Source organism: Carassius auratus, chromosome 31 (assembly GCF_003368295.1).
Source record: "Carassius auratus strain Wakin chromosome 31, ASM336829v1, whole genome shotgun sequence".
NCBI classification, from domain to species: domain Eukaryota; kingdom Metazoa; phylum Chordata; class Actinopteri; order Cypriniformes; family Cyprinidae; genus Carassius; species Carassius auratus.
The window spans coordinates 3,403,395-3,428,971 of record NC_039273.1 but is presented as its reverse complement, the minus strand read 5'-3'; the positions used below and the strand labels follow the sequence as shown (position 1 = coordinate 3,428,971).

At 34.8% G+C, this 25,577-nt stretch overlaps 1 protein-coding gene across 1 annotated transcript in view; it reads right to left on the bottom strand.

The window, feature by feature from the left end:
- Nucleotides 1–24,387, bottom strand: part of LOC113050235 (regulating synaptic membrane exocytosis protein 4-like) — a 29,584-nt gene extending 5,197 nt beyond the window's left edge. The window contains exons 1-3 of the mRNA XM_026213020.1: nucleotides 23,665–24,387; nucleotides 10,052–10,190; nucleotides 2,126–2,238 (exon numbers count right to left, since the gene is read on the bottom strand). Of these exons, the coding sequence (XP_026068805.1) occupies nucleotides 2,126–2,238; nucleotides 10,052–10,190; nucleotides 23,665–23,761 (349 nt within the window). The 5' untranslated portion in view covers nucleotides 23,762–24,387. The remainder of the gene's footprint in view (nucleotides 1–2,125; nucleotides 2,239–10,051; nucleotides 10,191–23,664) is intronic.
- Nucleotides 24,388–25,577: the final 1,190 nt, after the last annotated feature.

Genomic DNA, 25,577 nt, shown 5'->3' with positions numbered 1-25,577 from the left:
TTGAGTAAATTTTTTGGGAAAAATCTGTACTTTTACTTCGTTACTGTGGGCGACGCTCCTCTCGTTACTTTATCTTAATGCAATAAATGTTGTAAATGGTTCAGTTTATTCCAAACGCGCCGTCTACTTTTCTTTGAACAATGAGCGATGCCCATTCGCTAATGATTCATTCTTTTGAGTCAATTCTGTTCAAAGGCTTGATCAAACCAATTGGCAAACGAGTGAATTGGTTCATGAATCAGTTTGAAGGAGTCGTTCAGTTCCCTGAAGCAACGCGCTGAGCGTCTGAAGCGGTTCACTCAGAGTTGTAACGTTTAAGATCATCAGCAGCGTTGAAAACGTGGATATGGAACTGCACTGAATTGAAAGCAAATCTGCAAAGGCTATTATTTGCTTGCGATGGAGATCCTTATTAGATGAACGCGTGTGCTGTCTACTGTTTAACAGGTAATAACTTGAGCTACATTCGATTACAGTAAACGATACCACTGTGACATTAGTTTGTTGTACGTGTGTGGCTTATAACAGAGGGGAGTCAAGTTGAATGCAGCTTCCAAAAGACAAAAATAGCCGATTAAGATTTTATTAATTTTAATACAATCACACCGGTGCGAGTACGTTCAGCAAGTCATATCATCAGCTGTTAAATTCAGATCTGTGATCAGTGTTGCCAACTTCTTTCAATGGAAAGTAGCTAAACCCTGACTGAAAAGTCGCTAAATGTCGCTAGATGACGTCACACGCTAATTAGCATATTCATGACGTAAGTGCGTCATATTAACTTGCCCTTTCTGTGCTCATGTAATGCATTTTAAGGCAGCTAAAATTTTCAATACAAGTTTTTAATTATTATATTTTAATGTTTCTGTTGTCCGACAACGGAATTAATATTATAATGAATGAAACGCGGTCCAGATTACATAACCAGCTCTCAAATCCTATTTATGACAATGTCTAATGAAATCACATACACATAAGATTAAGATAATGATTGTACTGTGATTTCGGCTATACTTGTATGTAAAATAGAGTTAGAAGCAACAGAATATATTTTTTAACTGAAAGTGCTGCTCCTCTCTGCTCGCCGAACATAACAGATGCACAGAGAGAGAGGCGTGTGTGCACGCTGGGAGAGAGATAGAGATAGAGAGAGAGAGAGAGAAAGAGAGAGCTCGTGCGGCAGTGTCGGAGAGTCTCAGAGACTAAATAAGGTCTGTCAAAAAAAAAGTCGCTAGATTTGTCGCTAGTCGCTTTTTTGGAAAAAAGTCGCTATGGGGGTCTGAAAAGTCGCTAAATCTAGCGACAAAGTCGCTAAGTTGGCAACACTGCCTGTGATCGCTTGCTGGCGCTGAGCCAGAGACAGACGCGTTTTTACAGCGTTGCGCATTATAACCAATCACACACGGTTCTTTTGAATGCAATCAGGCCAATCAGAGGTGTTCCGATGAGTCATCGCGGAAATGCCGGTGCCTTCACTCGCTCACTGTAACCTCTTTCTGGCGAATTCTCTCGTCAGAAACAACAAAGTGCAGATGTGTGTACGAATCTATAATTAAGATATTGATTTCACAGTGTTAACAGTTTCAGTGATTTTAATGGGAGTTTCTGAGAGTGATTGAAATCTAGACTGTCAGTGAAAATGATCTTTAATAATGTAAATGTTATTTGCTCTCTTTCTGAACAATGAAAGATTAGTAGCAATATTTATATCACATTAACTTTCAATGTTAAATTCACATTTAATATAAAGTCAGTCGTATTAAAAATATGTTATGGCATGAAACCTATATCTGTTACTTAAGTAAACAGAAAGGGTTTTATAATAAATTGGAGTAAAGGCTGATGAAATATATACATTTACACACGCACACATACATTATGTACATTTATCTATATATCTAAATAAAAATAGGCTCCGTATATATGACCCAAAGTAACTAACTACTTGAGTAGATTTTTTATCCGATACTCTTTTACTCTTACTCAAGTAACTATTCGAGACTAGTACTTTTACTTTTACTTGAGTAAATATTTCTAGAATTACTTTTACTTTTACTTGAGTAAAGTTTTTGGGTACTCTACCCACCTCTGACTGTTTGACGTACTGTATATACTGTATACTCACCCAATGAAGTTGTAGCTAGTGTCTGTCTGCCCACAAACTGAGCAGGTCCCATCCCATCCAGAAAGTCACTAAACTGGGCATCTGATGCTAAACACATTCCACTGTAGTTCAGACTAGAGGGAAGAAAACAGGACAGGGTTACTGTGAAAAGTTTCATTTTATTCATACAGTTTACTGAGATTTTGTCCACCACATATTTCGCTGGATATAGTATACAGTACACAATGCTGCTTTAAAATAATGTTCAGAACATTTTGTGTGCACTGAGAACATTTTTTAGTATTTCATTGTTTTGAGTACTGACAGCTTGAATGAAGCATGTAGAATTATTTTCTGTCATTTGTAAAGGTTAATCGACATGAGTTTATTTCCAATTAGTTTATTTCATATTCAGCTCACCATCTCTTTAAAGAAAAATGCCTAGCTTTCAGGATTCGACAAACAGTTTTATTTTGCAGAAATGATGCTGTTATGTGTGCTGCTTGTGAAGGCTTTGAAGATTCACATCAGATGAGCAATGTATGACGGACATTACAAGTTTTCCTTTATTCTGCGATGGCTAAACTGATAACAGCTTAGCTCTGTGATGGGACGAGATCGATGGGTGGAAGACACTTCTCTTTTATGTAATGAGGATAGACAGGCTTTAACCCTAACGGTGAAGCTCTGCTTTGATAGTGCCGAGTGCTCCGCTGGAGTAAAGCCAGTGCAGACGCATATAATCACACTGCTTTCCTGTACCTAAAGGCAGATTTGACATGTATGCGGCCAAAAATTACTTCAGTATATGTGTTTCTAGAAGATGGGTCACATGCTCCATGTCATATTCACCCTCATGACCTCTTGAAACAGGACGTCTGGCCTTCATCTAATAGCACAGCAGTGACTGCCCACTTTTTCATCAGCCTTCCAAAATTATTCTTCAGATTAATTTTCTCCCCCTAAAACATCTTCAATAAAGAAGCATTAAACTAAACCAACAAGCTGCAGTTCGATTTACAAAATTATAAACAACATTTTAAAACCTGTTCACTGTCACCCCGTCCCGTATACGGGATGCCTACGTTTACTTTACTATATTACAATTAAATCCTAATCTAATCATGACAAACTATATATCGTTGGAAAGGTCTAAGACTCCTAAATAGATATTTTACCAATATTTTATGTTAGAAATTATGTAGGAAAAGCAATAGATTAATTTATGGCAAGAGTGCACCTCAAAAATCTACATCATAACAGGAGTTCTGCCTTTTTTACACTTTAGAAATCATCTGAAATTATATATCACTTCAAAACTTAAAATCTCAAAATTAATTATTTGAAACCCAATTTAGAATCAAACATTGTTTTCCCATGAAAAATGGTACATCAAAGTCGTGTTACAAAATGTTTTCAGTCATGAATTATAAAAAATCTAGGTTTGGATCATGCACTTTCAAGTCTATGTTAAAAAATGTGAGTTACAGTTAACAGGTTAAACAAAAAGACAAAGGTATATTTTAGGATTAAATAAACTAATTACTTAAGAACCACTGATTTAATGTACTGTCAAAATATTACATATTAGCCCATAAAATACATTTTGACAGTATATATAAAATAACTTAAAATAGGTCCTATTTATAATTAAAATAATTGTATTTTAATTATATAATGCATTTTTAAGTATAAAAAATAATTATATTCATCTATGACATTATATTATATTATATTATATTATATTATATTATATTATATTATATTATATTATATTATATTATATTATATTATATTATATTATATTATATTCAAGTAAAATAGCAATTTACCTGCTTGTCTCACTTGTAAAGCAATGCTCCTCTTATGTTCTTTGTATACATGATATCTTTTTTATAAATATATAAAGGTAGATCCTCTTAAAGAAATTGATGTAATTTCAGCTATCTACACAAGTGAAGAATCCCATATTGCTCATCACAGCAAGTGTGTTTTCCTTCTGCAAACAAAAAATTGGGAAAAAGAAAGGGAGCAAAAACAGCAAAAGGGTGCTTGTTTGAGCAAATGGAACCACCCCAACATAAGATGTTTTTACATCTTGTGTGAAGATGTAAAAGTTGAAACTAGGCAGTTCTTGTTTTTGAAAGACATGCTACTCATTTTTACTTCTTTTCCTCTAACTATAACTGAGCAGGGGTGCATTTCCCAAAAGCATAGTTGCTAATAAAGTTAGCAACTTTGTTGGTTGCAATACAATCTCCCATTGCTAACAGGTTAGCAACTATGCTTTTGGGAAGTGCACCCCAGGTTGATTCCCCCCAAACATTTGTTATTTTATTTGAGCATCCCGGCCAGTCCAATTGGCAGAATGAATGGCATGAGCTTGGGCCAGGATTATTTGTTTTGATCGACCAACTGCAGATGGGGTGAGTAATATGGAAACCTGTTTGAAAATAGTCAATATTTTTGCTTTTCTGCACAGAAATGACACATTTCTTCATTTTTAATAGATAGATAGCTATGACTGTCATTCTCCTTCAGACCTCCTTTCAAACCCATCTCTCATTTCTCCATTCCCATTCCTCTGTGTTTGTTCTCAATTATCCTCCATACTAATGTGGACGGATTCATAATTAATTTTCTTTCTGCGGTTTGACCTCGATTCCCTCCAGCGCCCCTCCACCCATTCCCAGTTCTGTCTCTTTCGCTTGTCGTCTCCGCACAGGTCTATTTTTAAAATGGGAGGGTCCAGACGTTCCTGATGCCTAATACTCAGACTGGGCATCCCAAGAGATACCATTCTCATCGCGTCCTCGTTCTTTTGCTCATTTTTCACTCCTTCCTGTCTCTTTGTCCCATGTCAATATCTAGTTCATCATTAGTCTCTCGTCTGGTGTCTCGATCTGCTTGACTCTCTCTGTTCTTGAAGGAATCGTCTAAATTTTCTCCCATTGATGTTGTTTCCTTTTGGAACACAAATGGAGAGTCACAGAGTCTACATAACCATACAACATATGTTCATCTCACAAAGTTATTTCATATGGCTTCAGAAGACTAAAGCGGGACTAATTTTAAGGTTGTGTGTGTGTCTGTGTGTGAGAGAGTCATTATTAGTCACTGGCCCCTGGATGCACTGGCGTCAGCAGCAGTCATCAGTAAACACACATACAAACGCTTCGGAGAGTGACAAATACACCTATCACCGCTCCACATATTACACGCCACATTCTTGATGTCACTAGAATAAACATTTGTCTGTGTTATGTGTTAATCATGGCATCTCAGCGCACTGCTCTCTATTGCTTTATATATCACTGTCTCTGTGCTGCTCTTCTGGCGCTCTGGCATTCATTGCATGCAAACCTTTCTAAACAGATGCTCCGTTCCTGCATGCAAGTACAGGAGTTATTGTTTTCTAGAGAAAAGGTGAAAGGTATGTGGGAAATGTTTATATATCAGAAATAGAGCACAGACTTATTTTAAAATGTGATGGAGACAGGGCTATTTTAGTGTCAGTGAGATACTGTTGTAGTTGGAGCAATATTTTGAATTAGTTTTTATATTTTCTTGTTATTCTATTTTCTTTTTCTTTTTATGTAATACATTTTTGTCTTTTTCCTTTAGCTTTTGTTTTTATTTTTAACTATGTCTATATAGGTTTTATTAATTTATTTTCTTTTATGTAACTATATCAAGTTCAGCAATGAACATGATGAGAGATATCTGTGCAACTAGTTGAAATAAAATAAATGTATATTTTATTTTATATGGCTTTAAGTTTAATTAACTATAATAACCCTGCATGAAGATGACCTGCTGTTCAATTATATTTTTATCTCTCAATTTAGCTAGATTTTTAACCTATTATTTGAGAATTTATTAAAGATAGATCACATCACTGCCTTAATTTTATACAGAGGCCCCAAAAAGTATTTGGGCTTTTAAAAATGTATGAATTTTATAGCATATGAAATGCCATTGATTTTAAAGAAAGGTAGAACATGCATGGTTTCATGCAAAACACAAAAAATAAGTTTATTCATAAATAAGTATTTGAACTTGAATGTCAGAGGTCAAAACTATGGTTATTTTTTGTTAAAAGACCTATGTGAACTTATAAGGGCATTCACCTTTGCAGTCATATTTATTTGCACTACATTTCAGTTTCTGACAGCTTAAAAAAATTGTCAAATATGATTTTAATACAGGACAAATAATATGATCATATTTTTGGCCCATGCACCATGAGCAGTTTTGCTTTTGGAGTTTTAATTAGGGCGTTAGATCAGTGCTTGCTGCTTTCTAGGGCATTTTGACAGGTCCATAAAAGTGGCCTCTTTTGCACTTTTTGCTCCCCAAATAAGACATTTTTACTGACAAAAGTGGGAGTTGTTCAGGTCAGACATGCAAGAGATTCAAAACTTTGTAACTGAGAAAGTGCATCAGTCTTTAATCTAGATTCATAATATTTGTGTTTTAATACAGCAAAAGCCCCTATTAAATCAGCTATGCTTCTATAGCTGTACAACAGCTGCAGCAAGATGATGCTTGCAATGTGTTTTGAAATCAACAGACTTTAATGGTTTGCAGTAACTAAAGAAATTTGTACTTTTTAAAATGTTTTAATAGTTTTTGGTGTAATGTTCAGTAAAGTTATCATTTTTATTCTTTTTACATATACTCTTGAGTGTTTACAATGCTTATATTCCTCGTTTTAATGTTTTAATTGTGCTCCTTGTAAAGTTAAGCTTTTTCAGATTTTTTATTTTTTTTAAGTTGTAATGTTTTTTTACATTTGTATATAATGTTTCATAACATTTTAGGTATTTGAAGCCAAAAAGCCCAACTTTATCTTGCATAAAAGACAAGTTACACACAATGGAAACAGATCAAAATAAACACTAGATATTCAATAAATATTACTGAATCTTCTGTAGAAGTTTCCATCACGGTTGCAAAGTCCAGACTAACAGTAAGTGTTTATGTTTTACTCTGTTACGTATTCATGAGATGCATGTAATATGGTAAAATATCCTCAGTGGTAGCAGTCAAAACTGTAATCCCCACGCTCCATAAACTGTACAGTAATCCCGCTGAATTGGGCTGGATCTTTACTCCCATGATGGAGCAACACAGGAAGAGCTTCCAACTACGTTATGTAAGGTTTGTGGGGAGTTTTTGACTGTTTGTGAATTTCTAATGGAGCTCTGGGTATTGGACAGAGAGTTTGAGGGGAAATTTATGCAGAATAGACCGTCAGTTGAGCACAACATATCGTTATAGTTATGTAACTGAACATATTGTTTTGAAGTGAACTGTCTGCAAGCACATTTCAGAAGTTTCTGTTATTAATGAGTGGTTCTTATATGAATGATTTTGCCTGAAAAATCTTCATGAATCTATTTCAAGTTTATATCATCTTGCATCCTCTCTGAATGTTTCTATTTTAGCTTTTGGCAATTGGTCCCAATATGTGTTGTCTTCATTTTGAACCAAATATCTGTTGTTTATATTATCATGTTTTGTATGAAAATAGTACTTGTGCAATCTTTCTTTTAAATAAGTGCCACTTGCTTTAATAATTAATGTATTAACTAACATGAACGAACAATGAACCATACATTTATTGCAGTATTTATTAATCGTTGTTAATGTAAGTTAATGAAAAGGCAGTTGTTCACTGTTAGTTCATGTTAATTCACTGTGCATTACTAATGTTAACAAGCACAACTCATGATTTTAATAATGCATAAGTAAATGTTGAAATTAACATTAACTAAGATTAATAAATGCTGTATAAGTATTGTTCCTTCTTAGTTCATATCAATGTATTGAATCTTATTGTAAAGTGTTACCATCGAATGCAATGGCATTGATTATTTTTAAGTGTGCCTTACATGTCCAAATATATTTCTGGACATGGTATGTATCGTAATGTTTGGTGATTCATTTAAAATTTTCGTTTGTTCACTTGAAAACATTTTTAAAAAAATTTTTTTTATAAATATTGTGGTAATTGATATACTATTATCTTTTTCATTCAAATGTATTTATTTGTTTGTTTGTTTTCACTGTAGTTTAGTTAATCTTTAACTTTAGTTAATAATTGTGGTGTGCGTTTGTGTCATGTTTATTCATTTTGCTTTTTTAAACATGTCTATATTATAGTTTTTAATCATTATTTTTATTAATTTATTTTTATTTTAATAGTTTATTTAGATTTAGTAATTTTACTTCAACTTCAAAATAATTGAAAATGAGAATTGTTGATTGGGCAACAAGCTGAAATAAATTATGTTTTTTAAATGTCGCTATTTTCAAGTAACAGGAATGTTTTTTGTTTGTTTGTTTTATAATGATAACAGCCCTGGTTAAAACTAGCCCACCCCAGCAAATATCTTCTCCATTTATATATCCAAACTTGTGCAAAACTTTCTGGCACAATAGAATTGAAGTTAAACAGCTTTTGTCCTCCACAGAGCTAAAATAAGATAAAAACCTGCGGCTTTGATGTGTCACTCCAGACAGTGTCCAGATCTGAAACGAGTTTACAGTACATCTACACAGAAGCTCTCAACTCTGGATTTCATTCAGAAATTGAGCTGGCAGAGAAAAGGTTTATTGCTGAGAAGAGGGGTTTATACTGTTGGTTATGTAACTCAAACCCTTGTTATTTATTGCTCGATATAAGATATAAGCACAATCTCCGGAGAGTTACTGGATGAACATCCCTGTTTCTAAAGAAATGTAATGCAATAACACATGTAATGTATCCCAAACCAAATAAAATATGAATGTGAGACCTCAAGGGTATTTAAGTAGATTCCAGATTTAAATTTTGTTTCGTTATACTAATAATAACTAAATAGTTTTATACACTAAGGCTGTCAAATGATAGAAGAAATATTTAATGTTTTTTGTAGATTTTTGGGACAGGAAGAAAAATAAAAGGGAAGATTTGTCTGAATGAAACTTGTAGCTGAATATAATAATAATAAAGGCTGCGTACAGAGGTAGATTTCTGAAGCTCTTTTCTCATCTCACCTGCACTTTTACACAATGTCATGCAACACTCTTTCCTATGTTTATCCCATCAAATGTATCACCTGATCAAACTGATTACAAACTAAATGTGGTTGCAAAATAACAGATTCTATATTTAGAAGCAGTCGGTTTTTCACTTTCAGTATTGATTGTTGCAGTTCTAAAGTGAGTAATCGCAGTGATGATGGCTACTTTTATAATATTAGTGAACGGGTGCCATCAAAATAAGAGTCCAAACAGCTGATAAAAACGATAATCCACAAGTAATCAACACAATTCCAGACCATAAATTAACATTTGATGACGTGAAATGCTTTGTGTAAGAAACAAATCCATTATTAAGATGTTTTTAACTTCAAACCGTCACTTCCAGCTAAAATCCATAATATCCATAATATTCATTTTTCTAGTGAAAAATTCATCTCATCTGAATCAGGAGAGAAGTATACACAGATCAAGCACAGTTTACAAGCCAAAACAGTTCTAAACTATTATGTGGATTTTGATGTGAGAGGACAACTAGGGGATGGACTTTTTCACTGGAGGAAGCGTTAGATTATAGATTTAGAAGTCGGAAGCAACAGTTTAAAGTTAAAAAACTTCTTAGTTTCTTACAAATATGCAGCTTTTTGCTTCACAAGAAGTCATTTGGAGTGGTGTGGATTACTTGTGGATTATTATGATGTTTTTATCAGCTGTTTGGACTCTCATTCTGACGGCACCCATTCACTGCAGAGCTGTGATGGAATGCTACATTTCTCCAAATCTGTTCTGATGAAGAAACAAACTCTTGGATGGTCTGAGGGTGAGCCACTTTCAGCAAATTGTCATTTTTGGGTGATTTATTTATTTTTTTTTTAAAGAAATGTAATATTTTGAGAAGTCCTGATTTGTAATACTCACTTTCCCTCGGAGCCATAGCTGTTCATGCTGTCCTCGATGGACTCGTGGCTCGCCTGCCGGACTGTGCGACTGGGCATCTCTACGGCCAGCCCTGTCTCTGTACTCCTCTGAATGCCCTTTAACCTGCGGCCCTCTGGGTCTGAAAGAAAGAAAGAAAGGTCAGTTCACCAAACCAACATTTAATTCATAAGATATTTGAATTTTTAGCTTGTTCTAGATGGTTCATACTGGAACCAAGTGTCTGCTTTGAGTCACTCCTTCAGGGTAATTTTGTGGGAATGTTTATTGTCCAGCACATAAACGTTCACATGATTTAAGATATCACTCATGTCTGTAGCACAAACTTTTTGGGACAAGTTATTGTGAAATATCCATGTTATTCTTGTATTTCTGGCAAGGCACTGGAAAAAAGCAAGTTATATATCAAATCCTCTCCATATCAGACTGAATAAATATGTTGTGATAACGTTGCCGCCAGGTAGAGTACTGGCTGTATTAAAAATAAATCCTTTGAAAAATATAATCTTCTTGTATAATTCAAGTCTGTAGTGGTGGCTTATTGAACTCTGAAGGCTTAGAGGACAGATTCACAAAGCCTGGACCTTTCCTAGTAAAGGTGAAGGGGATCAGCTTCACTAGCCCATGACCTCACAAATACATTTCTTTTCAGAGAATGACTTTCAGAGTCATTTCAAAGCTGGATGTCATCTCATAATGGTTTTGTTACTTGATTTTGCATGCACTTTATATACAGTAAATCAACATAAAACAATGTTCACACAACGCTATCTCACGACCAATTCGTACTTATTTTACGAGGTGGCTTATTCGTACGATTTTATACGACCCCAGTGACGGTTAGGTTTAGGGGCGGGTTTAGATGTAGGTCATTCGTACAAATTCATACGAATTGTGGAACTCGTAAAATACGTACGATTTGGCAACAATCGTATGAATTTGTACGAGTGTGGTCGTACGAATAAGCCACCTTATTAGTACGAATGACGTGAGATCGGGTTGGTTCACAACCCATTTTACTTCCTTTCTAAGAGGAAAACATACAGTAAATATTTACTACGATTCAAATGTTTGGGGTCAAACTAAATTTTGTTCAAAGTCTCTATGCTCACCAAGGATGCAGTTATTTGATCATAATCATTATAATTTGTTGTTATCAATAACATAGTGAATTATTATTAAAATGTTCTATATGAATATATTTTAAAATGTAATTTATTCCTGTGATCAGCCTCATTACTCCAGTCTTCAGTGTCACTTGATCCTTCAGAAAGCGTCTAATATTCTGATATATATATATATATATAATGCAACAGAAAGTAAGCTTGATGCATGCATATAATCTCTTTTTGTCATTTCTCACAGCTGAATGCATTCGATCCACATGAAAAGCGCACGCTCTCTGCAGTGATGGGAAAGCAGCCATTTTCACAGCTTTCTCTTGGCTGTGAAGCACATGACCTAGTTAGGCCATTCCTAAAAATACAGTCTTCTTTTGTCTGTTCCTGCCTCTCTGGTGCACTTGGCACATCCTAACTAGCATGTCAACGTAACCTTCCAAAACAGAACATCATGTATCAGGAAATGCACCAGAAATGCCAGGGTTGCTATGGGAGACAAGAGCAGTGTGCTTCACTGCATCTCTCTCTCCCTTTGGCCTTTTTATGTTTGGTGAACATGCCTGAAAAAGTGATTTCACCTTTTCACAAAAAATCGGTCAAGTACTATAGCAAAACTTGACTTTTACATGTGCATTTGGGTGTCTCCAGGGTGTTGTCATGTGGTTGCTAAGATGTTCTGATTGGTTGATTGCTGCTGTGTGGCTGCTTGGGAGTTGTTTAGTGGTTTCCAGGCTATTTTGAGCAGTGGTGTAACTTGCTCATGAGAAACTTTCACTTAACTATATTCCTAAGCATTGTATTGTACTTTTTATTTCATGACATTTCTTAAGCTGTTGAGTTTCATACTAGTATTGTAAAGCGTCTTTTTTGTTAGGGTATACATTTTACTCCGTGATGTCTTGTTTGTCAACACATATTTAGTTTTTCCTCATTTTTAAATATATATATATAATTTATTTGCACACATGAATTATCAGTAATCTAAATTGATATTTTAATATATGTATTGTTTTGATGTGTATGACAAGCCCCCCTTCTCTTTTTGAACAGTAGGATTATATAAAATGTATACTATACAATTATTCAATTAAAAAATATATAAATTCAAATTACAAAATAAACATTCATCAGTTAGTACTTTTTAGATGTAATCCTTATGTACATTCAAAAATTGCTTTCATACTTTCAACAGTAAAATTAAAAAGGAGTTGTCTACTTAATGCTTTACTGGAGTAGACTAATATTTTCTTTTACTCGAGTATTTGATACTTCATCATCCACTGGTTTTGAGTGCGTGCTAGTGGGTTGTTGGGTGTTATTTCAAAACAAGTATGAGCAATAATGAATTCGCTCTATAAATACTCCATTTTAGCATTAATTATATCTTGTGTAAGTGTGATATTTTTGTTCCCTGGACATCTCACCAGCGTTTTCTGTGCTGTCAAAATCCTTTGACAACAGATAAAGTATCACATTTCATCAGAATGGCCAACAATCATTAATCAAAGTGACATTCATGAATTTACCATGAACAAGAAAGAAGAGGCTTTTCTAACAAGTGCTTTTAGTTGTTATCTCGTCTTGCTTGTGGTTTATGCCCCACGCTTGTCACTTGTCAGGGCGTTCAAATTGATTTCCTTCAAATTTGATTACATGAACAACATATGGAAAAACCTATTATAAGACTTAAGGCTACATCTTCAGTAAAGACTTACTGTTAAAGATTGATATGCAAATTTAAATGCAAATAAGTGCGCCATTCACTTAATTAAATGGTTTATCCATTATTTTTTTTTATTTTTTTTTATTTGCCATCAGTCACATTGTTATAAACCTATCATTTCATTTTATTTAACAATAAGAGAAGTTATTTTCCAACAAGCAAAAGTGTGCTTTTTATGGGTAACTTTTATGTTTTTTGTCCTTTTTGGAGCTTAGAGCTGTAAAAGAACACAGAGAACATTATCTTTTGTGTTGCACAGCAGAAATGAACGACATAATTTACATTTCTGTTTGAACTGTCTCTTTAAAAGCCCAGTGTTTTGATGTGTTGCTAATAAACTGTGCATGTGCAGGGTTACAGGAATAGGATGCTCTTAACTTGGGTCTGATTGGAACATAGTTTGTTGAAGATCATTAGGCCAGACATTGATTGTCATCTAAATAAGCATGTCAGTTTTCTGGTTTGTCCATGCTATCGATCATGTCATTACCTCTCATTACCACAGCCTGCCTTAATTATCTATTACCTCTTTGATAAATCAGTAGCACTAGAGGTCTATTGATCTGCAGTGATGTTGATAGATGCCTGGTTGGAGGCTATAACCTCTGCGCTCCCTAATCAGATGCCAAACCCAACACCACTACTGCTTTTGAAGAAAAGAGGGAAATCCAGACCTTTCTTTCTAACCAGATTTCCAACCAAAGCACTGCTCTTATTACTACTTTTACTATCTACTTGTTAATGGAAGTGGTTGATTCTCATGAAAACTGTCATGTAAATGTCTTACTGTATTTCTTTGTCCTTACTATAATGCAAAAACATGTTATACATTTATGCAAAAACAAAAATACATTTATTTGTACATCATTATAATATTTCCTTTATTGTATAACAATACTTTGGTAAATTATTGTATTTTATTTTTATAGGTTTTTAAGGTTTTTGATTTGATTCTCAATTCTCTGTCAGCTCCTTTATAATATTTTCTCAGCAATGAGAACCATCATTGAAAATAAAAGGAATTAAAAATGTGTTTTAATTATATATATATAAAACAAATTAAAAAAAACTTTCAAACTAGAACTTACAGATGCATTTTGAGACTTTATTTTGCAATCACAATGCAAAAGGTCAAAAAAGGATAAATATGCTTGAATTTTTTTATTATTATTATTATTTTTTATATATATATATATATATATATATATATATATATATATATATATATATATATATAACCTGTAAAATCCACATTTTGAAGTTTGATGCTCATTTAAATTCAGTCAAATTTGAATGAATTTAATCACAATTCAAAAATCCTAATCAAACTAAAATGGATAAATAGGCCACCGTATTTTCTTCAAAACACTTATTTGGAATACATTTTATTCTTTTTTATTTTTAGTTCCCTGGAAATGTTTTTAACTTGTAAGGTTTACTGTCAGCTCCACATAAGAATGTGTTAAAATCCTTTTAAAAGCCCCAAAATACAGAAGTATTAAGCATGTGCTGACTGTTAGATGTGAGCCCATCTGTTTAATCACAGTGGAGAATCCGATCATACACAGATGATTCTTCTCAGCCAAAAGTCATGCCAAATATTTATTCATATTCTGCCCAAATTCAGCTTCGATGTTTTGCCTACAGGCTAAATGAGAAGTGAGTCAGAATCAGGAAACTGTGAACGTAAGAGCTTAGACCGGAGCTATAAATGGATGGAAGGAGGACAATGACCTCAAAAGGTCATTTATCAGAAGCTAATATATCAGAGTTATATTAATATACCTGAGATATTTCTGGGATTTTATGAGTTTGATTTTTCATACCGGAGCTTCAGTAGCTGCAGACCAGAGACAAGAGTCTGTTCACAACAGACTTTAGATTGAAACATTTGTCTTCTGTTTTATAATTTCAGTATTTTATGATTGTTGTTCATTTAAATAGATCTGTATTAATATAATTTATATATTTTCCTTATTTGCTTAGCAGTCAACCGAGCATTTTAAATTCAAACCGAATCCTCTGTCGTGAATGGGTGCCGTGAGAATAAGAGTCCAAACAGCTGATGGATACGTCACAATAATCCACACCACTCCAGACCATAAGTTAAAAGCTTTTCCTCAGAGTAATATTAGTATTAATCTATACTGTGCAACCACCTTGAATCAGACATATCCATACGATTATAAACAATTGTTTTGTAATAATCTTTAATAATTATGAGATCAGAAATGTATTAAGAAAGTAAACAAGGTAAACTTGAAAAAGATTTCATCTCACTATACTTTTGTAATGTTTATGAAAGACATCTCTTATGCTCAACAAAGCTGTTTTTTAATCAAAAATACAGTAATTTCATTACATCATAATTTCATCATAACTCCAGTCTTCAGTGTCACATGATCCTTCAGAAATAATTCTGTGCTGCTTAATATTGTTTGTGGAAACAATGATACTTTTGTCAGTATTTTTGATGAATAGAAAGCTCAAAACAACAGCATTTATTTGAAATAGAAATCTCTCGAAACACTTTTGATCAACCCAGTGTGTTCTTGCTGAATAAAAGTAATTAATTTCTTTAAAAAAAAACTTCTGTGTAGAATCTAACATTTTAATTACCTTTTTATTAGTATCCGTTGCATGTGTTTGCAGTTTGTTCTGGATGTTTTGATGTTGTTGTACTGCTCGATTATTTGGCAGAAATATATAAACATATCTCGTCAGTAAAGCCGGTTCTGTAATCAGTGATAAATTCCATCAGGCGCATGATTTCTCATAGAGCCGGCTTTACTGACGAGATGCACATTAATTATCGGCCGATATTTATCGTGCATCCCTAATATAAAGTAATCATGAAATTAAAGTACATTGAAAATATGAGAGTAGCCAAGAAGAAAACAAGTTTAGAAAGCAACACACAAGCCATACTTGAACTCGTATTTCCTGCATGATCACCACTATACCACTAAGTCAAAGCTTTGAATAAATGTCTTTTCAGAACAATGTGCCCATTCAAAATGTGGGCCACCGGATGCTGTTTCAGATACTTCAGTCATAATGTGTAGGCGGCAGTAATTGAGCGCGTGAGTGTCGACATTGTGTGAAGCTTCAAACAATCTCATTCTGCAGATCTGCTCAGAGCGGCTTATATAAAACAGACGAAACACGCTGTGATTTACTCCACAAGTCAACTGCTACTTAAACTGATGTGCTCGCTGAACGCTTCTGCCAAGCGGCATATTAAAAACAAATTCATGTTTGGTTAGGAGTATCAATTATGATCTTCATTTGTTACAATAGTGATTAGCATTAGGGCACACATCCCATTATTCCATCATTATACAGATAGAATTCTCGTTGTAATATATATTGATTCTTAAATTTAACTACACTTCTAAATGAATTAATTAATTATGAGAGCTTAAAGTTATTGGATGTACACCCTGCTAGTACGAAATGTGATTATTTTGTTCCAGTGATCAAAGACAGTGAATGTCACAAAAACCTGCCAAGAATTGGATCATATTTCACCCATAACTTAAATGGAAAACTATATATGTAATGTTTTATATTATATTTATATATTCAATTATTTGTTTAATTTCTTTAAAATACATTAGTTATATTTTGCACAAAAAAATAAGCCTCAAAATACAGTATTACAGTTTTTTTTTATTATATTTAGAATTCAGAATAGTTAAAATAATGTTTACAAAGCAAAAACACTGTACTGTAGTTAAATTATTTTTCAATGCTGTAAATAAAAAAGATTATTGACGTATGTTTTGTTTTACTGTCTGTATTACAGTAATAAGATTTTAATTCTATTTATTATTCAGAAATGATGTTATTAAACATTTTATTAAATATGTATTAAAATGTTAAGAAAATAATGCCACAATGCAAAAAGAAAATCTTAATGCACTCCATTGTTTTTGGAGTATGTTTTACAAGAATAACATTTCAGCCTTTTTACTTCAAAATCGAAAATTTGATGTTAAAAATAAAAAAAAAATTCCAATTTGTATTCCACCATTTAATATGAAAACTATATTTAAAGTATATGTTTGTTTTGCATGAAGAAAATTAAGCCTAAAAATACTGTATTTAACAGTAATGAGAAAATAAAAGTTCAGAACATTAATTTCACTTCTAGACTGTAGTAAAGGACAAGACAGCAGGTAAATCTGAGCATTTGTGCACATCCATCTGTTCTTGCTCCCACGCGTCACTGTATCGCTGTGCTTTCCAACTGCATATGCCAACACAAAGGGTGCAGACCAAATGCACCTGCACACTACACTACCAGAGGTCATGCTGGGAAAGAAAAGAGAGATCAGTCAGTGCTGCATTTGCTAGGCTTGTGTGTGCATAAATCTGAGGCACAAGAAACATTGCGATACAATCACTATCCATTTCAGTATCTTTTTGTCTGTCCTCCTTACATCTATAAAATCAAATAAATTAACCTGAAACTGCATCATTTATTATGTTTTCAAAGAATGAAGAGTATGTGTATTTGGTCCTTTTCCATTTTCAGATTTATTAGCTCAATTTAAAGCTGAAGTGTGTGGAGGTGACGCAGAAATTCCTTGTAAATTTTAAAAACAATTACAGAGGAATGGCAAGTAACAAATTAAATTAAAGTAATTAAACATACAATTTTGAAGTATGAAATACAAATTTGTAACCCACAATATAATGCATCATTTATCTTTTCATAAATAATTGTAGCCAAAGTTAAAATTCATAATATTTAAACATTCTGTATTACATCTGAAATAGTATACGTATTGTTATGTATGATAGCGTGGTTACAAATATTCATGAGATCATACAGTACATTAAAAGGTGCATTACAAAACATAATTCATGCATTAAAATAATTTTATATAGCATTGTATATAAAGAGTTATTGAGCATTTCAACATGTAGGTATAGTATTAGAACAAAGAATTTAGTATTTTAGAGATGCTTCTAACAGGAAATCAGTGTGAAACTGGAAATTTCATTATCTGATTGGACAGACTGTTGTTTTCACACTGGCATCATGTGATAGATTTCTTACCCTGGCCGACTTTTTCTCTTTTGCACTTGGGGAGTAAAACGACAGATCACTTTCTCACCTGTGCCTGATGGCTGGGAATCGAACAGCATTTAAGAGGCCATCGATTCAGTATCAGTGCACACACACAGTGGCTCATATGAGCTGATGAGAATCAACAACTGCACACTTATCACACTGACATTTTCTAAATAACTGAACTTGTACATTGGAAACAGACATGCAATCTCTATGATAAAAAAAAAAAATGGTTTCATGACATTTCAAAAGAGCATAACATTTGATAAAGTGATGCCACTTCAGATTGTCTTTTGATATGACTTCACAACCAGACCTATTTGAATGAGTCCTGACTGATTCTGATGATATGTTTGCCAGAAACGGCTATTCAAAAATAAGAAATAACTAGATTTTTACATTTTGCCTGATCATGATGCTATGCTATGATGCAAAGGCATTTAGGGTTGTTTGTAATGCTTAACTAGGATGTTGCTTACTTGATCGAGTTAATCACAGTGTGATTTTATGGTTTATAAATGCAGCAAGATTCCTTAAATTCTTAAATTGTCAGAAAAAATGCTGGTAATAGCACGATTTTTTTTTTTTTTTTAAGATATGCAATTTGTAGTTCTGTCACGACAACTCTCAGAGAGTTTAGTATGGTAATATACATGGCAATGTTAATGTTTGGTGTTGGTGGAACAGATCTGCTAAGCTCCTGCCGAGGCTTGCCGAGACATGCTGCTGGAAATACTGCTGCTCCACACATTACACATATAAAATAACCCCTATATATAATATACATGAAATCACCCCGTTGCAGATCCATACAGGTGGAGCTGGGGAAGGGGGAAGGTTTTTCTGTAGATCCTGTGCCTTCTCATGCGCCACGATTGGTCGATTATGTACAATGCCTACATGTTATTGGTCAAACTACTTTTCGATCATTACCTTCGTCAAGTATGAAAACAGGAAAATAAAGTCAAAACCTGGATATTTTAGGCAATATAGAAATCCTGGGGAAAATGGCACATATGGTCAGCAGCATTATTGTTATTATTAATTTATGTTATTCTTATTCTTATTATTTAAATTTGTAACAAGGAGTCAGAGGCGTTCAGATCCATGTGCAGAATTTTATTAAGAGAATGGTCATACAGGCAGAAATCAGGAATGGCATCAGGTGTGTTAGGGATATCCAGAATCATTAATGTTAACAAACGGAGGTCGGGCAGGCAGCAGAGAATCAGAGTCGGTAACACAATCTAAGATCAGACACGGGGAAAACAAACACAGGGGAAAAACGCACGGAAATGCTAGACAGGCTAAACACGATTTTGCAGTGAGTGAGAGTGATTGTGCTGCTTTTATGTGTGTATAAATGAGGTGCAGGTGTGACAAGGAAATTGGCTGATGAATGAGGTGCAGGTGTGGCAAGGTGATTGTGATGCAGTGACTCATGGGGAATGTAGTTTGGGTGTGGTGCAACAGTATGAGAGGTGCTAGTGTCCAAGTGACATCTGGTGGTTGATGGGTGGAATGGTCCTGAGTGGAGTGCCCTCTACTGAAGTTCATGGGCACTCCATCTAATGATCGTGACAAAATTATAGTTCATGTTTTTGTTTTCTAATGTAAAATGTAAAAGCTAATTTAATGTGAAATAAAATATGAAAATTAAGGCATAGTATTTGGCAACACTTTGAAATATTTTTTAATCTATTGTTTTATTTTGTTTCATAACAAAGATCTGAATCAAATATAATTTTTGAACGTGTGAAAGGCAACACAAAGATTCTTCAGAAAATGTTTTAACCCTGGTTTTAAAATATAAATATCATCACCCATCATCCTTCACCAGCTTTTTAAAACCGGAGCCATAAACACATGCTGATAATCAGTGTCAGCATTAAATCTCATGAACACAGACACATGCTACAAGTATCAATCATCCTGACCTCCTTCTATCTTTTCCTCTGTCCTTGATTCACTACGGTCTTATGCAACACAGAAAGTGCGCCTGCCGCCATATGACATCTCACTGATGCCGTGCGTGTGTTTGTTTGCAGGTTATTTTGAGCAGTAGCATCAATGCAGGACCTGTCAGTGTAGGAGGGTTAATAAGCCTCAAGACTTCAGAGCGTTTGCCTTTCTTCGGCAGAGATTCATTCCTGTGCTGGTGGAAGGGGGAGCCGAAACATGTTGTGCTTTGGGATTCTTAATACACATTTCATCAAACAGCGTTAACAGCAAACAGGATATGAAAGATGAAGTCTGAATGCACCAAGACAAGCGGTGGGAGGCAACGTTGGATCTGACGCATGCCGCAAAGGCTTCAGGCCCTTCGTGTCAATGTGGCTGGGGAACGAGTGTGTTATATAGGTGTTGAACTCCCATGTTGGGCTGTTAGATTAAATCTTAACACACAGTGAAGAAAAAAGCAATGGGGAAAGCAGTCTGAACAAAGAAATTTTAACTCAGTTGTTAAAGCTTGAGAGGACACTAATCAAACGATTATATGCTAAATAAACGTACCGGAACAAGTCGTTTCTCAATTATTTTTGTGATCACAAAGCACTTATATTTTTACTTGGAAAAGCCCTGAAAATTTGTCTTTCTAGCATTCATTTTGTATTTTCCAAATTTACATTTAAGAGCTATATTTTTTTGGTATAAATTAATTAATTTAGGTTCATTCAGCGATATTAAATAATAATTTTGATTTGAATAAAACCAGTTAACTTAGATGTTATCGTAATTTTCAGTGCATTTAAAATATGGCTGGTTTTCAGCATAATTTCTTCAAGATTAATGCAGTTTGATGCAATTTCTTAACCAGATGTGAAGCAGAAAGTTTCCAGCCAGTTTTTCAGCCCTGAATGGATCAGAATTGCTGCAAAAATGACAACAAGAAGTCCAGAAACTGTAGGGCAACCACTTCATAACTCACCACCTATGTGTCAGGTACTGAACTGCATTTAATAGTGGTCTATTTTTTATTGGCATTGAAGAGAATTACAATAAAACAGAATACCACAAAATTCAACTGTACAAATACCAGAAAGGGTTTTTTAAGAAAAAATATATAATTTTCATTTTTGGGTCATCTATCGAATCTCATGGCAATTCATAACTATTATCCATCTGCTTACACCCTGGTTGTGTTTAGGGATGGACCTTCATGCTTACTTTTTTCCTAAAAACTGTCGCTGTATCTCTTTTCAAAGGGTGAACCCTCCGCAGGTTGCACTTATCAAGTTCAGTTGCAGGTGTTTTGAGATGTGCATTTAACACAACCAAAGGACCTTTACATTCAGCAGTCTCTTTGTCAGAAATGGACTGACAAAGACATCATTAACTACACTCGTTCTTCAGATTAATGGATCCGAAAAGCATTAATATCATGCAGGAGTCTTTTTTTTTTTTTTTTTTTTTTTTTTTTATGAGATCATTTTGCTTCTATAGTTGTGGTTAAAAATATCCCGGGGTTTGATCAGTAAATAATTGGTGTCACTGGTGGGTTCATATATTACAGCATTTAATCAACATTTTCCCCTTCTTTTGTAGAAAATCTCTTCGTCCATCTTCATGTTCATAAATGACAGGTTTAAATGGCTGCAAACAATCCCAAATAGTATCTCAAATAACACAAACCAGAAATCAAATTGTAATTTGCAGATTGTATCATTGTATTGAGTCTTATTTGCTATTAAATCACCAATGTATTTGCAGTTATGTGACAGTCAGCAATAGGTGTTAAACTAAAGCACTTGCAATGTGTTCATTTGTGTTCCAGTAATTAGAATATTCATTAGTGCGATTTGCATTGATTAAGTTGATTTATGCAAGTATGTATCAGCAAAAAAAAAGATGCAGTGAGCTGGTTAGTTAAATGACAGGCCTATAAGTTTAAAACCAACAGCATACACTATAAATACAAACACAACACAGGCCGAAATAAACACGGCCATATTCTTAATTCTCAGGCAATATTACATGATCATCCAAATGTTTGCGCAATTTTATAAACTAAACCTTAAAGTGAAAATTGAAGATGCATATGAGGAGTTGTACATGCCTTTTTAAAAAAATCTTAACCAGAAAGTGCAATTAAGTGTACATTGTTTTTGTGAAGAGTGTGTGTTTGTGTGTGATGCACACATGTTGAACGAAGATGATCACCAGCTAGGCACAATCTTTCCTCTCGATACTAGTCTCTCTCCTGCAGAGAAGTCTGTAATCAGGCCAAGGGTAGAGTGTGTGTGTGTGTGTGTGTGTGTGTGAGTGTGGGTGGGTTGGGCGTGTGGATGTCTCGGATAGACGTGGCTGTGTAAAAGGTTTTTTGGGTGAGTGGACAGGATAAAAAGGAAACGAGGGTGATCAAGAAAGGAAGAGAGCACACAGAGACAGAGAGAGAGATTTATAGCATACCTAGACCAAAAGCACTTGGGAAATTATGCAAAATTGCAGCTCAGAAACACTCAGCAAGTAGTGCACCGAGCAGTTGGAATATTTCTAATGAGCACTAAATTAACGCCATGATGTCTGCTGATGAATTTGAAACTGCAATCAGACGTTTGAAATGAGCCACAGCCATACCTGGAGAAAATCACATCTGTATTAACATTTGAGTGTCAGCACTGTGATTAAACGCCTTCATTAATAAAAACGTCTGTCTGATTAGAATGCCGGCTGGAGGAAGTGTTTTCTGTGTGCAAATGCATGTATTCATCATAAAGAACAATTGTTTTACCATTTCAGATGGGCAACCACCCCATTTACTTTATTGCATATCAAAAAGAACAGTATAACATGGCCTTTCCATCCAAATCATACACGTGGCACCATTTTCAAGGGTTGGGGGCTTGCAAAAACCCCAAAACTGGGAAAGGAACTGAACATAATTTTGCACCAATTAAATGCTGCTGACCCAAATGAGTCCCAAAACCACATTATAATCATTTTTATCTATGATAGCTGAGTGAAAGCAAACTTGTCATTTAGAAGGCATTTTTATCCAAAGTACATTCCCTGGATTAACCTGGGATGTCTTGGTTATAGAGGCCATCCAATCTCATGGCAATTCGTAAATATTTTTCATTTTTGCGAATTGGTGGCTATTCTGTAATCGCATTCATATATTTTTATAAGATCTGCTTACATCCCACTGACGGTTATGTTTAGGGATGGACCTTCATGATTACTTTTTTGATAAAAAAAAACTGTTGCTGCATCTCTTCTCAAAGGCTGCACCCTCTGCAGGTCACACTTATAATGTGTCATTAAAATTTTCATTTCAGAAAAGTAACCATTGAACTAAAAAAGAAAGAAATAACAATAACTTAAACCTCACAAGAAATAAGTCAATTTAATAATGTCTTTGTATGTGACCGACATGCAACCTCTGGAGGGTGCATCCTATGAAATGAGACACAGCTTATATGTTTCTATCGGAATCATATTGAACTAATTCATCCAAAATTGCCATTATGTTTTGGATTGATTTAAGGACGCATTGGTGAAAACTCATATATACGTCTTGTGGGATTTAAACCCATAACCTTTTTTGCAACCAGTACCTATAACCTCAAAAACTAATCCCTAAGACTTATCTCTGTTCTAACTTCCAGGTGTCATGGTTTGTCAAAAGCAATCCCACATTCTCAGACACACATATAAGTCCACTCACCGCCATCGTCCTCATCAAAGGAGTTCATGCAGGGGAAGTAGATGGCCAGGGCCTCAAAGGAAGCGGACAAGCTGATGCGACTCTGCGAGCGCTCCATGTAAAGGCCCGGCGTAGGTGCCGGCGCCGTGTCCACCGGCTTGGGCAGGCGCGCCTGGGCATTCTTCACGCGGAGCACAGCACGCGGCGTCTTGGCTAACTTTCACCGGCCCCTTCGCCAGCCCCGTACAAGATAGAAAAACAAACACCAAAGCACCCTCGGAAGTCCCTGTGGACCTGGTTTGGGTTCGAGAATCCTTTCCAGATGTTATTTCCAGAGTTTCTGGTGCCTGCAATGCCCTTATTTTGTTTTGTTTTTGTCCAGGTCTTCAGGACAGAGAATTAGGATGGATGGAGTCTCATCCCAGAGGCTGATGTCTCAGAGCTGTGCTGGATCTGCTTCAGAGAGCATGATCTGTTGCTTTTTCTCTGTCTAGCTGATCCCTCACTGGGCTGTGCAGTGGATGAATGGATGGATGGATGGACGGATAGTATATAATGCCGTTTGTCTGTGTGTGTGAGATAAAGAAGAGGAGAAATGGAGAGAGAAAAGGAGAGATGGGATTGAAGAGACAGACGGAGAGAGAGAGAGACGGGGAGAAGAGGTTCTTACTGTTCTAACAGTCTGAGGCTGATTCACTTCATTCAGCGCTGAGCTCTTTGTGGAGACAAAAAATGGGAGGAGACACCAGAGAGCTGTTGCTGGGATTCAGGATACTGGCCAATCACAGGCTGGATGTCAGGATGGGGGCGTGGCCACCGTCCACAGGCACAATAGCTGTGAATATCTTTCATCCTTCACAGACATCGACCGTCTCGCTCTCTCTCCACTGACACGGTGAAGTGGAAATCTTGAAACATTGGAAAGCTGATAGATTTCAGAAATGGTTTGATTGCAGCGTGTTTTTGCCTCTCTCTTTCCAATCAAACCTGATTGTTTTAAGAGTAAATCACACACCAGAAACTGCAACAGTTGGCTATATACTTAGACCTATCGAATCAATAATGTTGTGAATATTAATATCAAATAAATTTAATCAATTCAACCATGAAGAAAAGTAATCTCACATTAGTATTTTAAAACTAATATATTACATATAAATGGAAGACATTATGGAAAGTTTGGAAATAGAAATGGGAAAATTTTATTTTTGTGTTTAATTCTTTAATGCAAAAATAAGGATATTTGTAATGTTGTTATTGTTAGCTAAAACTATTAAAAATTGTTTCGTTAACTGAAATAAAGCCAAAACTAAGTAAAAAAATAGTTGATAAAATAAATGATGTTAGCATTACTAAAACTAAAATAAAAATAAATTAAAACCAAATAAAAATAATAAAAACTGAAAATATAAAATTGGATGAACTTACAGATATTAACGTCACATCCTTATTATTGTTAATACATTAATTTTATTTTATTTTTCAAACTGAGAAATGATAGAAACAGCATCAACAAACAGGCCTATTGCATTTAACTTGAACATAGTATGTTGTGAATTAAAGTATTAGCACCAAAATAACACTAAAACATTTAACAGCACCAGTGGGTTTCAGCTGTATTTAACCCACAATATTTCTTTAAGAAGCGGAATAAAAGAATGACACTGCCTGCTGAGAACAGTCATCTTCTGTTAAAGATTCATTTTGTCTTCTGTGTGTCTGGCAGGAGAGAGTGCATCTGTGTGTGTGTGTGTGTCTGAGAGGGCTGAAAATGTCACCTGTGCCACCTCAATGAACAATCACAACTCTACTGCAAATAACAAACGCAGGAGCATCACTCATAGTTATTAACGCCTCATAGCCAGTGCTGACAATCTCTGTCTCTTTCAAAGTGCATCCTGTCAGTTTTTGTATAGATTTAGTATTTATATGGC